The 11,963-nt window shown below is 43.5% G+C and overlaps 1 protein-coding gene and 1 pseudogene across 1 annotated transcript; both read left to right on the top strand.

The window, feature by feature from the left end:
- The first annotated feature begins 3,939 nt into the window (after positions 1–3,939).
- Tmsb15a (thymosin beta 15A) lies at positions 3,940–5,224 on the top strand. Its single transcript, XM_051141853.1, is given in 3 exon segments — positions 3,940–3,975; positions 3,977–4,040; positions 5,181–5,224. Coding segments are annotated over 3 exon segments (144 nt in total).
- Positions 5,225–5,326: 102 nt separating this feature from the next.
- Positions 5,327–11,203, top strand: LOC127185362 (store-operated calcium entry regulator STIMATE-like; annotated as a pseudogene).
- Positions 11,204–11,963: the final 760 nt, after the last annotated feature.

Below are 11,963 nucleotides of genomic sequence, written 5' to 3'. Positions count from 1 at the left end.
CTAACCTTTCTCTTTCTGAGGGATTCTCTCTCTCTCTCTCTCTCTCTCTCTCTCTCTCTCTCTCTCTCTGTGTGTGTGTGTGTGTGTGTATGTGTGCGCGTGCGTGTGCGTGTGCACAGTAATAAAGATATCAGGGGTGGGGAAAAGAAGCACAAAATTGTTGATATTAATGTTTTTCCTTCATATTTTTATTTGCTTCATAAAATCATACATTTACCTTGTATTAAATTTACAGTATAAATGATATTTGAGAAATATTTCATCATTTCATTTTTGCATGTTTTACAGGCCCCTGGACTTGCAGGAACACTTCTGGGAGTTTATCATAACAGATTTGTTAATTAAGGACTCAAGAGACGACTCTTTGGTCAAGTGTCTTTGCTGTTCAACCATGAAAGTTTGAGTTTGGATCCTAGTATCCATGTACAAAGTAGAGTGTAACTGTGCAGGTTCTTTTAACTTCTGTGCTGTGCAGTTTGAAGAGATTCGAGACCCAAACATCACTGGGGCTTGCAGCTATAGCCAGCATAGTTCCCAGTTCAGTGAGAACTCCTGTCTTAAAGAGTCTGGCGGAGAGTAATAGAGTCAGGCACCTAGCCACCTTTTTTTGACCTATGTGCATGCAAGGTATAACACAGCCACATATATGTGCACATAAAACTAATACATAACTCATGTACACACACACATACATGTAGAGGGAGACAGAGATTTTGGCCTGGATGTTAATATTTTGCTTTGTTTTTCTGCATTTAAACATTTTTTTGAGACAGTATCTCACTATGCAGCCCTGGCTGGCCTGGAACTCACTATGTAAACCAGACTGGCCTTTAATTTTCCCAAATCCATATGTCTATGCTGTAATTAATGTGGGCCACTATGTCTGAGCCCACTATGTCTGACCGAGTTGGTTTTTGTTTGTTTGTTTTGTTTTTTGCTTGTTGCTTATTTGTTTTGTTGTTTTTTAAGGCAGTTTCATGAAATGCAGGTTTGTCTCAAAAGCACCTCCTGCCTCATTCTCCCAACTGCTGGGATTAGAGGCATGTATGCGCCATCATGACAACAACTTGAGAATGTTGTCACAATCTTATGTTATTTTATTTCTGTTGCTATGATAAAATATCCTGACAAAAGGCCACTTGGGAAATAACGGGGCTTGTTTCTACCCCTCTGTTCTATGCTATTCCTTTGGCCTTAGAGAGGGATGGTATAGATGTCCTGTTTAGAGCTGAGATCCAAGAGTCACTTATTCTCAGCACTTTGGTCAATATGGAACTCTGTATTAATCTCAGATCACTATAAAAAGAAGTTTCTCTTCTAGAGGCTGGGAGCAGCCTTAGTCTTTCGGTATAAACATGACTATTTACAAGGCAGAATGACTATATTTCAATTTAGTAAAAACAACAGTAGTGAGCACCTCAGTCCCCACCTGTGGCCTCTCCCAGTCTTTTGAACATCTTTACAATGCATGTTAACAGGCATATACTCCCCTCTGCAGAGCAGGCCTCAGATCTAATGAGAGAGGATTGGCTGCCTTATGATGTTTCCTCCACAAGGATCATGCCTTTTACCTATGTTCTCTCTCTCTCTCTCTCTCTCTCTCTCTCTCTCTCTCTCTCTCTCTCTCTCTCTCTCTCTCTCTCTCCCAAAATACCAATCTCTTTTAATTTTTCTTGTTCACTTTAAATCCTGGTCAAAGGCCCATCTCTCCTCTCCTCCCAGTCCCACCTTCTCTCCCTGTCCCCTCTCTTCCCATATTCCTCAGAAAAGGGGAGTCCCCTGCCCACTCACCCCAGCACATCAAGTTGCATCAGGACTGAGTATGTCCCTTTCCCCTGTGCCTTGGCAAGGCAGTCCCACAAGGGGGGGGGTGATTAAAAAAAACTGGAATCAGAGTTCATATCAGAGACAGCCCATGCCCCCCTTATTAGAGGATCCACATGAATCCTGAGCTGCCCATCAGGTTGAACTCAACTCTGCTTGCTAAATACGGGGTTTTAAAGGCTTGTGCATGCAGGGCATGGTGGCACATGCCTTTAATCCCAGCACTCGGGAGGCAGAGGTAGGTGGATTGCTGTGAGTTCGAGGCCAGCCTGGTCTACAAAGTGAGTCCAGGACAGCCAAGGCTACACAGAGAAACCCTGTCTTAAAAACAAACAAACAAACCAAAAACAAAACAAAACAAAAAGCTTGTGCAACTACATCCAGGTATAATATTTGTCTTTTTAGGTGGTAATGATTTCCAACTGTTATACAGTGAAGTAGGGACTATTATAAAGACTTTATTCTTGTTCTCAAACGCAGTCTAAATACTTATATAAGCACAGAGGTCCTAAATATTAACAAAATGCAGCACTGGCACCCACAAAGCTAAAAGCTAAGAGGGGTGCAGCAAGCCAGGGCTGCCATCCAATCAGAGAGGCCTGATGTCATAATCAACTGTCCAATCACAGAGGGATGGGCGGAGCCCAGGGTGGAGCCAGCCTTGGCGTTTATAACTTTGGGGCCTGCACAAGTTAATACCAGTCTGGTAACCCAGCTAGCAATAGCCACAAGTGTGGATCAGCCAGGACCTTGCCGCGAGCAGGTGAGACCTTGTGGGGACTGCCAAGGAAAGGCACTGTGGCTCTTTTGGGCTAAATGAGTACCAGTTTACAGAGGCTTTGTTTCCCATCTTGATCCTCTACTCACAGAGTCCAGTCCTGGTGGAGTCTCACCTTGGGATGCTCAAGAAGATGGGCAGCTCCGAGAACGTGACAAAGGTTCAGAGGAGAGTTGAGGCAGTGGGAAATAGCCTTTTAGGTTTGACTCTCGCCTCTCTGCTCCTTAGGCTAGGCACTGGGCAGTGAGAAGTTGTTTGTAAAAGCCACAGTCCACACAAATGCCTCTGTCCCGCCTTGCAGTTACAAAAGTGTGAATCCCTTTCCTTAGCTTGAGCTTGGCACTGTTCTGTTGGGAAAGGAGGGCCTTTAGATTGAAAGGAGGTGGTGTATGCCAGAGGCAGGTGAATCTCTGTGAGTTCGGGGCCAGAGTGTACAGGACAGCCAAGGGCACACAGAGAAAACCTATCTAGAGAAAGGAAAAGAAAAGAAAGGAGGTGTTTGGGACTTTTGGAAGATTTGGTGTGGGGTGGGGATGGGGTTGGGGGTGAGGGACTCTGCATTTGGCTTTGGTCGCTAGTCTGTGTCCTACTTGCACTAAGGCAGGGTCAGACACTTGCCAAAGAGTTCCGCTGCCTTATCTTTGGAAATACGACTCAGTTGTATTTGGTGCTTCTCATTCCACTAAAGTTTTTAAGTCTTGACCCTAAAATAGCTGTTTCTTTCCCTTTGACCTGTTTAGTAAGGCTACAAGAAGGTATTACGAGACTTGCACTGACTAGGTTAGGCCCCTCCCACTCTTACTGTAGCGCTCTAATATACTGACTTTGGTCATTCAAATAGGAATAAGCTCAGCGCTGTGTGACACTTACTGTGTGCTCACCATCATTCCCACGTACCCTAAAAGTAACTGGCTAGAAGGTGAGGAGGCTCAGATAGTCCTGTCTTCTCTTTAAAAAAAAAAACCACCCCTAGTCAAATCTAGCCCTTTATCTGTTCTTCTCTCCCTATCTGCTAATGCTCCTCACTTCTATTTTACCTTTGCTGGGGTTGTAAAAGTCGGGCACTGCCCCACCCTCACCCCACCACCCTGGATTTCTAGAGTATCTTAGTTTCTAGAGCATCTTCATCTGCTGTCATTTACTGCCACAGAAAGGGGTAATGCTTTACAGTCAGAGTACTGTAAGAAAAACATGACTTTCCAAGATATGTCATTTTCCTGTTGAAAAGCGGATGCAAAATGTACATTGATAGTTAAACGAATGTTTTAGCTGCTATTCTTAGTCTGATCATAATTCTAGTAGGTAACATTACTTTTTGGGTCTTTCTTCCAGTCAAGATGAGTGACCGCCCAGACTTGTCCGAAGTGGAAAGATTTTGACCGATCAAAACTGAAGACAACTCAAACGGAAGAAAAAAATACTCTTCCGTCGAAGGAAAGTAAGTAATGAGGTTTCTACTTGAGGTGAACAGTATTGAAAGTTCGTATAGTTGGTTAACAAACCTATGATCCATTAAAATTGCTTCAATGTAAACACTAGTTAGAGAATCATAGTTAATGCAGCAATTAAAATATCAGTTAGTTTTATTTTTACTTGGGTAATGTTAAGTGGTTTGCATGATAGGTTCCAGTAGTAATGGTAACATGGATTAATCTCACTTATAAAATTACTAAAACTACATTAAAATGTGACACTGTATAAATCTCGATTTTGCTTGGTTTTTAGAAATGTTACTATAAATGTCAAACATTATTTTATGATACAACAGTTTGAATCTATAATTTCATCAATAAGAAAACTATCTAACAGTGTAGTTTTGGGCATCTATACATAACTACAAAATAAGATGGAAGAATAAGTTTAACACTTGGGTGTGTTCAAGCTTCCTAGACTTCAGAGATCAGTTTGCTCCTCGGATTAACAGCCTCCTGGAGAAACTGAAAGTGAACCTTTAAAGCTCAATGTTACTTTTGCCTTGTCAGCTTTGAGAACCTGAAAGTTCAACAAAATCATCTGAAAAGATATTTCTAATTGTATAAGGATAAAGCTGAAGGAACTACTTTGCTTACACCTTTCTAGAACACTCTGTGGAAAATAACATTTAAAATCTGTCACTCTGGGCTGGTCTCCCAGCACTCCAGAGGCACAAGCAGGTGGATCTCTGTGAGTTCGAGGCCAGCCAGGTCTACAAAGGAAATCTAGGACAGCCAGGACTACATAGAGAAACCCTATCTCAAAAAAACAAAACAAAACAAAACAAAATCTGTCACTCAAATATATAATTTATAGAGAGAATACATAGATTCTAGTTAAGTCTTCAGGTATTCTAACACAGAGATGGCAACACACACACACACACACACACACACACACACACACACACACAATGAGGATATGGGTTAGTGCCTTTGCATTCTAAATGTAAGGCATGGTTATCAGCCTTCAGTGACTTAGTAAAAATGTCTTTTAGAAGAAATTAAACTTAATTTTAAGAAAAAGAAAAAAGAAAGGAAAGTAAGAAATAAAAAGGAAAGAAAACCTATTTTAATGATTTTTTTTTCAATTTTTCTTTTCCTAGCCATCCAGCAAGAGAAGGAGTTCACTAAAAAGAACCTAAAATGAGGACCTCTTGCAAGGAATAAACTTCGACAATGTGAAACAGTCTTGGTTTTTAGGCTTGTTTTTGTAAACCTCTGTGTTTGTAGAGATTTATGACAGTTGTTGATGGCTTCTCACCTGTTAGGCCTGACAAGTGTTAATCGGTACCCAGTTAAGCAGTAATCAGAACTTAGTGTTTACTTTGCTTTTAAATGTCCTCACTGGTGCATAAATGGCCTATACTGATTGTAATCTCACCTTCCAGTAACCATTGTGCATTGTAGCCCTGTACCCTTCACAGTGAAAGCCAGTTTTAACCCATAATACTTTGTCCTCATTCTGAAGTTGTATACTTTAGCAGCTTCTCACACTTTATTTTCATTTCTTATGTAGCAATCTTGGAACTCCTAGGGCATATCCTTTCTTAATTTTATTTGTTTTAATTTATTTATTTTGTATCGGTGTGGGAGCCACAGTGCCCATATAGAGGTTGGAAAACAGCTTGAAGGAGTTGATGTTTCTTCCACCACTGGGATCAGGATATAAGGAGCCAAATTAGGGGATCATATAGACCTTTAACATTGGCAGCCAACATGTTTACCCATTGAGCCACATTGGTTGTTTTGTTTTGTTTTTTGTTTTTTTTTTTTTTTTGAGCCACATTGTTGACCCCATTCTCTCTCTCTCTCTCTCTCTCTCTCTCTCTCTCTCTCTCTCTCTCTCTCTCTCTCTCTCTCTCCCTCTCTCCTCTCTCTTTGATTTTTAAGGTTTTAATTTATTTATGCTTTGGATTTTTTAGACAAGGTCTCATGGTGAAACTCAAGCTAGCTTCAAATGTCCTCTCTACCTCAGTTAGCCTCAAACTGGTGGCAATCTTCCCACCTCAGCCTCCTGATGTTGGGATTAAAGGCATGTATTTTCATGCCTGGCCTTGTTGAACTTCGTGTGTGTGTGTGTGTGTGTGTGTGTGTGTGTGTGTGTGTGTGTAATAATGCAAGTATGCATATGTGTAAGGGATCTGATGGTGGTGCATACCTGTACACCATGGAGGACAGAGAACCATGTTGGCTGGCCTATAGTCCTCCTCTCCTTATTCATTTGAAGCAGAGTCATGCCCTAAGCCCAAGCTTGTGTTCTTTTGGTAAAGCTGGCAGTCAGAAAGCACCAGAAATCATAATACAGGTTACAGGCACGTGCACAATTGTTACAAGGGAACTCACCAGAGGTGACCACTCAGACACAGTATATAGCCAATTTACACTATTCTAGCCAGCTGTGACCACACTCAAGTGTTTGGGGACCTGGGTATAGTTCCATGTGTCCAGAACATGGTTGTTTGTTTGTTTTAAGGTAGAAACCATGTCCTGGCATCTCGCTCAGCAACTGTTGGAGACCTTGCAGAAATAAATCACTGGTGATGAAGGAAACATGCAATAAATGAGGGTAGGGACCCTCCTCCCTTCCTTTCTTCTTCCTTTTGTTTGTAGCAGGGGCCTGGTACGTCCTTCAAGGGGAGAATGGACAGTGGTCTCACAGCCTCAGACAAAGCTGGTCTGGCCTTCTAGAGGCAGAGCTCTTCCAAATGCATGGGGGGGGGGAGCAGGGATCAGGCCTTCTAGCCTTTCCTCTGTAAAGGGCCATTTACTCCAGCCCCTCTTAAATTTTCTGTTGGGCCAATCAGAACATAAGGAGGAAGACTGTCTTATCTCTTCAGACAGACTGAGCAGAGCCTGTGGTAGTCTTGTGTTCCACCTGAACCAGGACCAGGAGAACCGTGACTCCCAAAGAAAGAGTGCAAGTTTTCAGACATGGGAGTGGATGAAGGGCAATGGCTAGCCAAAGACCATAAGGGGCTGTCACAATGTCCTGAGTTGCCCTGACTGCCTGGGCATCCAAAGATCCTCAGATGGACATCCCACTTTAAAAAGAGGGCTACCAGCCCCGGCATGGTGGCACACACCTGTAATCCCAGCACTAGGGAGGCAGAGGCAGGTGGATTTCTGTGAGTTCGAGGCCAGGATGGTCTACAAAAAGAGTCCAGGACAGCCAAGGCTACACTGAGAAACCCTGTCTCGAAAAGCCAATAAGTAAGTAAGTAAGTAAGAAAGTAAGTAAGTAAGTAAATAAATAAATAAATAAATAAATAAATAAATAAATAAAATAAAGAGGGCCACCGACATTTGCAAATAGTGTGCATCTTCCTGGGTAGAAATGATTACCACAATCACCCTCATCTGAGAAGTTCTGAAAGTGTTTTAGTTTTGTTTTGAGACAAAGTTTCTCTGTGTAGTCTTGGCTGTCCTGGACTCACTTTGTAGACCAGGCTGGCCTTGAACTCACAGAGACCCACCTGCCTCTGCCTCCCGAGTGCTGGGATTAGAGGCATTCACTACCATGCTGTACTCTGAAAGTCTTCAAAAAAAAACTTTAGAGTTTCTCAGGCAGCTTGCAGTCCTTCACAAAGACAGGTGACAGACTGACTTAAAGAGAATACAGGCACAGACAACAAATGACCATGCAAATCACAGATGGTCATCAAGCAATTATTTATTTAACAAACCAAAGGGGCTCCGGTAACTTATGTTTCACAGAGACCTGGACACAGGATCTAAAAGACTGGTTGTATCCTAGTCAAGTGTCACCTTCTATAAAGTGAACTTACCTCCAGAGGTGTTCAGACCAGATAACATTTGTTTTGCTCTTTGGGATGGTGGTGTCGGGGTGCCTCTGGAGCTCTCAGCAGCAATCAATCCGAAAGCATTGATTTTCTTGGGGCTCTGGAAAGTCTCAGGTCATATGCCGCCTAAGAGTCCTCTTGGCCTGGTGCACTCTTCGTCATTCCTGGGGGTCCCAAACCCCCTAAGTGTCTGAGTCCAGTCTCTGGGCTCTGAGTGCGACCTCCAAAATGTTACAAGGAGCTCTCCAGAGATAGCCATTCAGGCAGTGTATAGCCACTTGAAAGTCTTTATTCCAGCCACCTTGGACCACAAGTGTTTGGGGACCTGAGTGTAGCCCTGAATGTCCAGACAGAGTTTTGTTTTTTTTTTTTTTTTTAAGGCAGAGTCTATGACCTGGGATCTTGCTTAGCAGCTGCACAGGCCTTCACAAAAGTAAGCATTTGAAGCAAGCAAGTTTAACAGAAGCTAAGATAAGTTAGGTGGAAGGGGTTCCACACATACAGGCAGTTTAACAGATGCTATGTTAGCTAGGATATTCTGACTTGGGTTTCTAGACTTGTGCTGGCTAGTTTTCCATGGGATTCTCCGCCAAGGAGATCAGATTCTAATTAAAGATGGAATGGCCTCAGCAAGAATACAAGATGGGGAGCCTCTGCACTGTCTTGCCCATCACATTCCCCCTGATTCTACAGTCACGCACCAGAAACACTTTTGTTTGCATTCCCCATAATACAGGTTACAGGCGTGTGTGCAATCACACCTGACCTATTATATTGGTGTCGGGATCTAAATTTGTCCTCGTGGGTTGAACAGCAAGTATCTTAACCACTAAGCCATTCCTCCCTGTGGTACATCACTTTTTTTTTTTTTTCGAGACAGGGTCTCTTTGTGTAGCCTTGACTATCCTGGACTCGCTTTGTAGAGCAGGCTGGCCTCGAACTCACAGCAGTCCACCTGTCTCTGCCTCCCGAGTGCTGGGATTAAAGGTGTGCACCACCACGCCTCGCTTTCATGGTACATTCTAATTTTTAATGGTTTTCTAAAGAATGAATGGTACATAGATGAGTATCAGACATGATATTTGAAAGAGCAGATAGTGGCCTTAACCTCAGAGTTGGCTCACCAACCATCAAGCATAATATTTTAGACCTTTAGATTTGGTAAATTTTTATTTTTTGATTTATTTTTACATGCATTAGAGCTGAATATTTGGGGGGCGGGGGTGGACACATGGTTTCTCTGTGCAGCCTTGGCTGTCCTGGACTTGATTTGTAGACCAGGCTGGCCTTGAACTCACAGAGATGGGCCTGCCTCTGCCTCCCAGAGTGCTGGGATTACAAGTGTGCACCACCACGCCCAGCTTTAGAGCTGAATTTTAAGGGGACAAGACATAGTGGTGGCAGGAATAGTTTTGTGAGAGACTAGGAAGCAGTTGCATTATAATTACACGTGGACACAGTAAATTATTTACTTGGTCTCTGGTTTACATCAAAGGAGGCAAGAAGTGATGGAGTTTATCTTCTGAGACTAGTCTTTTGTTTTCCCTCTTGTCTGAGAACACACTTCATAACGAGAAGTCCATCATACAAAGGTTTTGACTTAACAGTTGCTGTATCAGTGACTTGGACCTAATTCACTTTTATCTGGTAGTAAGCATCTTGCACATGTATGAGTTTACATCTAATTTTCTATAATTCTTAAAATAGCATTGAAACAATAGTTGTCATCCAGAGTCTCCTTCTCTCAGCCTCAAGTATGTGCAAATTATGTTTGCTAGGCTGTAGCTCAGCTCCTCTGCTTATGCTGCCTGTCACCAGTGGTCTCATCTGCATCTTTTCAAAGTAGCTGAACTGTCTGGGCTTTGAATGATGCCATCCATGTACATAGAGAGATGTTACTGTAGTTACCAAGAACAGAGGAGAAAATGTCAGAAAGGAATTATATGATGGAAACTAATCCAAAGAGGCAAAACAGAATTTCACTTCAGCCAGGCATGGTAGCACACACCTTTAAACCCAACACTCAGGAGGCAGAGAAAGGTGGATCTCTGTGAGTTTGAAGGCAGCCCGGTCTACAGAGAAAGTTACAGGACAGCCAGGGTAACACACAGATAAACCCTGTATGGAAAAACAAAAAAATCTTTCATGCCTAGTTCCTCTCTTAGGTTACAAATCTCATTTATTGTGAATTACAGATATTATATAATGCCATGGGCATATTAGTTTAAAAAATAATCTGGAATTTAATGAATAAACATTCATATAAAGTAAAATATCTTGCCCTGGTCTTTAAATGTGCCTTGCATTTTAAGTGTGTTAAAATAAATTTAAATATTAACGCAGAAATTCTCTACTTGTATACCTCTGTGCAAGAGAAGACCTTTCCTAATTTGCTGTCTTTACCTTTCAAAGAAGTAATGTTGCCGAAACTGTGCATGAGCATGCTGCTCTTGCAGCGGCCAGCCCTTAGAGGCTGGCCTGCCTTGCTTGGCGGCCTGACAGGAGGGCGAGAGGGGCCTCTGGCCTCACTGCAGCCTGGGCTGCGATCCGGGACCTGGAGCTGGGGAGCTGCTCGGAGTCTTGGCCTTCAGCACATTGATGCTTAAACGCTTCAGAGAACCAAAGCATGAAAGACGCCCGTGGAGGATATGGTTTTTAGATACTTCCAAACAAGTCATAGGGATGCTGTTTGTTCACTTTGTGAATGTGTACCTAGAAGATCTCACTGAAGAGGACCCTTGTTCACGGTACCTCATCAACTTTCTTCTGGACACCACTGTAGGCATGCTTCTCATTTATGTGGGCGTACGTGCTGTCAGTGTTTTGGTGGAGTGGCAGCAGTGGGAATCCCTGCGCTTTGGAGAATATGGAGACCCTCTGCAGTGTGGGGTCTGGGTAGGGCAGTGTGCCCTTTACATCGTGATCATGATCTTTGAAAAAGTTCATGGTCTTCATCGTCCTTCTCATACCTCAGTGGAAAAAGGTGGCCCTACTGAATCCAATTAAAAACCCAGATCTGAAGCTGGCCACCGTCATGCTGATAGTCCCGTTCTTTGTCAATATTTTCACGTTCTGCGTAGTAGACAATTTTCTCATGAGAAAGGGGAAGACGAAAGCTAAACTAGAGGAGAGAGGGGTCAAGCAGGACTCAAGGAATGGGAACAAGGTTCGCTGCCGAAGGGCAGCATCCCATAAAGAATCTGAGTCTGAGATGCCGATATCAGCTGATGATGAGATGGAGGAGTTTGATGCTGAGGAGGACCTCCGCAGACTGACACCCCCCTCTCAAACCTGTGAAGAAGCACCGCTTTGGACTGCCTGTATGACACATTCCCACGTTGTGGGTGGCAGTCCTGGGGCCCAGCCCTGCGGCAGCATCCTTTCCCTCCTCTCTACCCTCCTCTTCTACCTCCACTCCTCTTGCTGTCTCTGCCCTCTCTCCACCCGCCCCAGACTACTGTGACTTAAAAGAGGGAAGAGGAGCAGTGACTGAGGGGGCTGTGGGCAGCTGGAGGTCCCACTCAGTTGCACTACAAACACTGACCAAATACGCAAGCGAAGAGCTTTGTTTGTTCGTTGTTGTCCCTTTGGGGTGTTCTGAGACCCCCTGTCCTATGTCTGACCAGGTGACATGGTGGAAGAAAACAGCACACATAGACTGTTGGGGTCCTCAAGCTGAGGCTGCAGGCTGTGTGGACATGTGAGGTGCTTGGGGTTACCAGCCACTGGTGACCCAAGTTGTAACAGCAATGCTTTCTTAACTCAAAATGACTTTTATAACTATTTCTAAAGCCAGTTTTCTGAGCTGTGACAGTGTTCCTATTTTTTTATTAATTCATTCATATTACATCTCAATTGTTAGCCCTTCCCTTGTATCCTCCAATTCCTCCTTCCCTCCCACTTCTCCCCTCCCCTATGTCTGTGATTGAAGGAGACCTCCTCCCCCTATATATGCTCTTAGAGTATGGAGTCTCTTCTTGATAACTTGCTATCTTTCCTCTGAGTGCCACCAGGCCTCCCCATCTGGGGAACATCTTCAGAAAAGGGGCACCAGAGTTCGTGTGAGAGTCAGATCTCACTCTCCAC

The sequence above is a fragment of the Acomys russatus genome, chromosome X (assembly GCF_903995435.1).
Source record: "Acomys russatus chromosome X, mAcoRus1.1, whole genome shotgun sequence".
Classification (NCBI taxonomy): domain Eukaryota; kingdom Metazoa; phylum Chordata; class Mammalia; order Rodentia; family Muridae; genus Acomys; species Acomys russatus.
The sequence above is the reverse complement of the archived record's forward strand: the minus strand, read 5'-3'. Positions and strand labels throughout refer to the sequence as shown.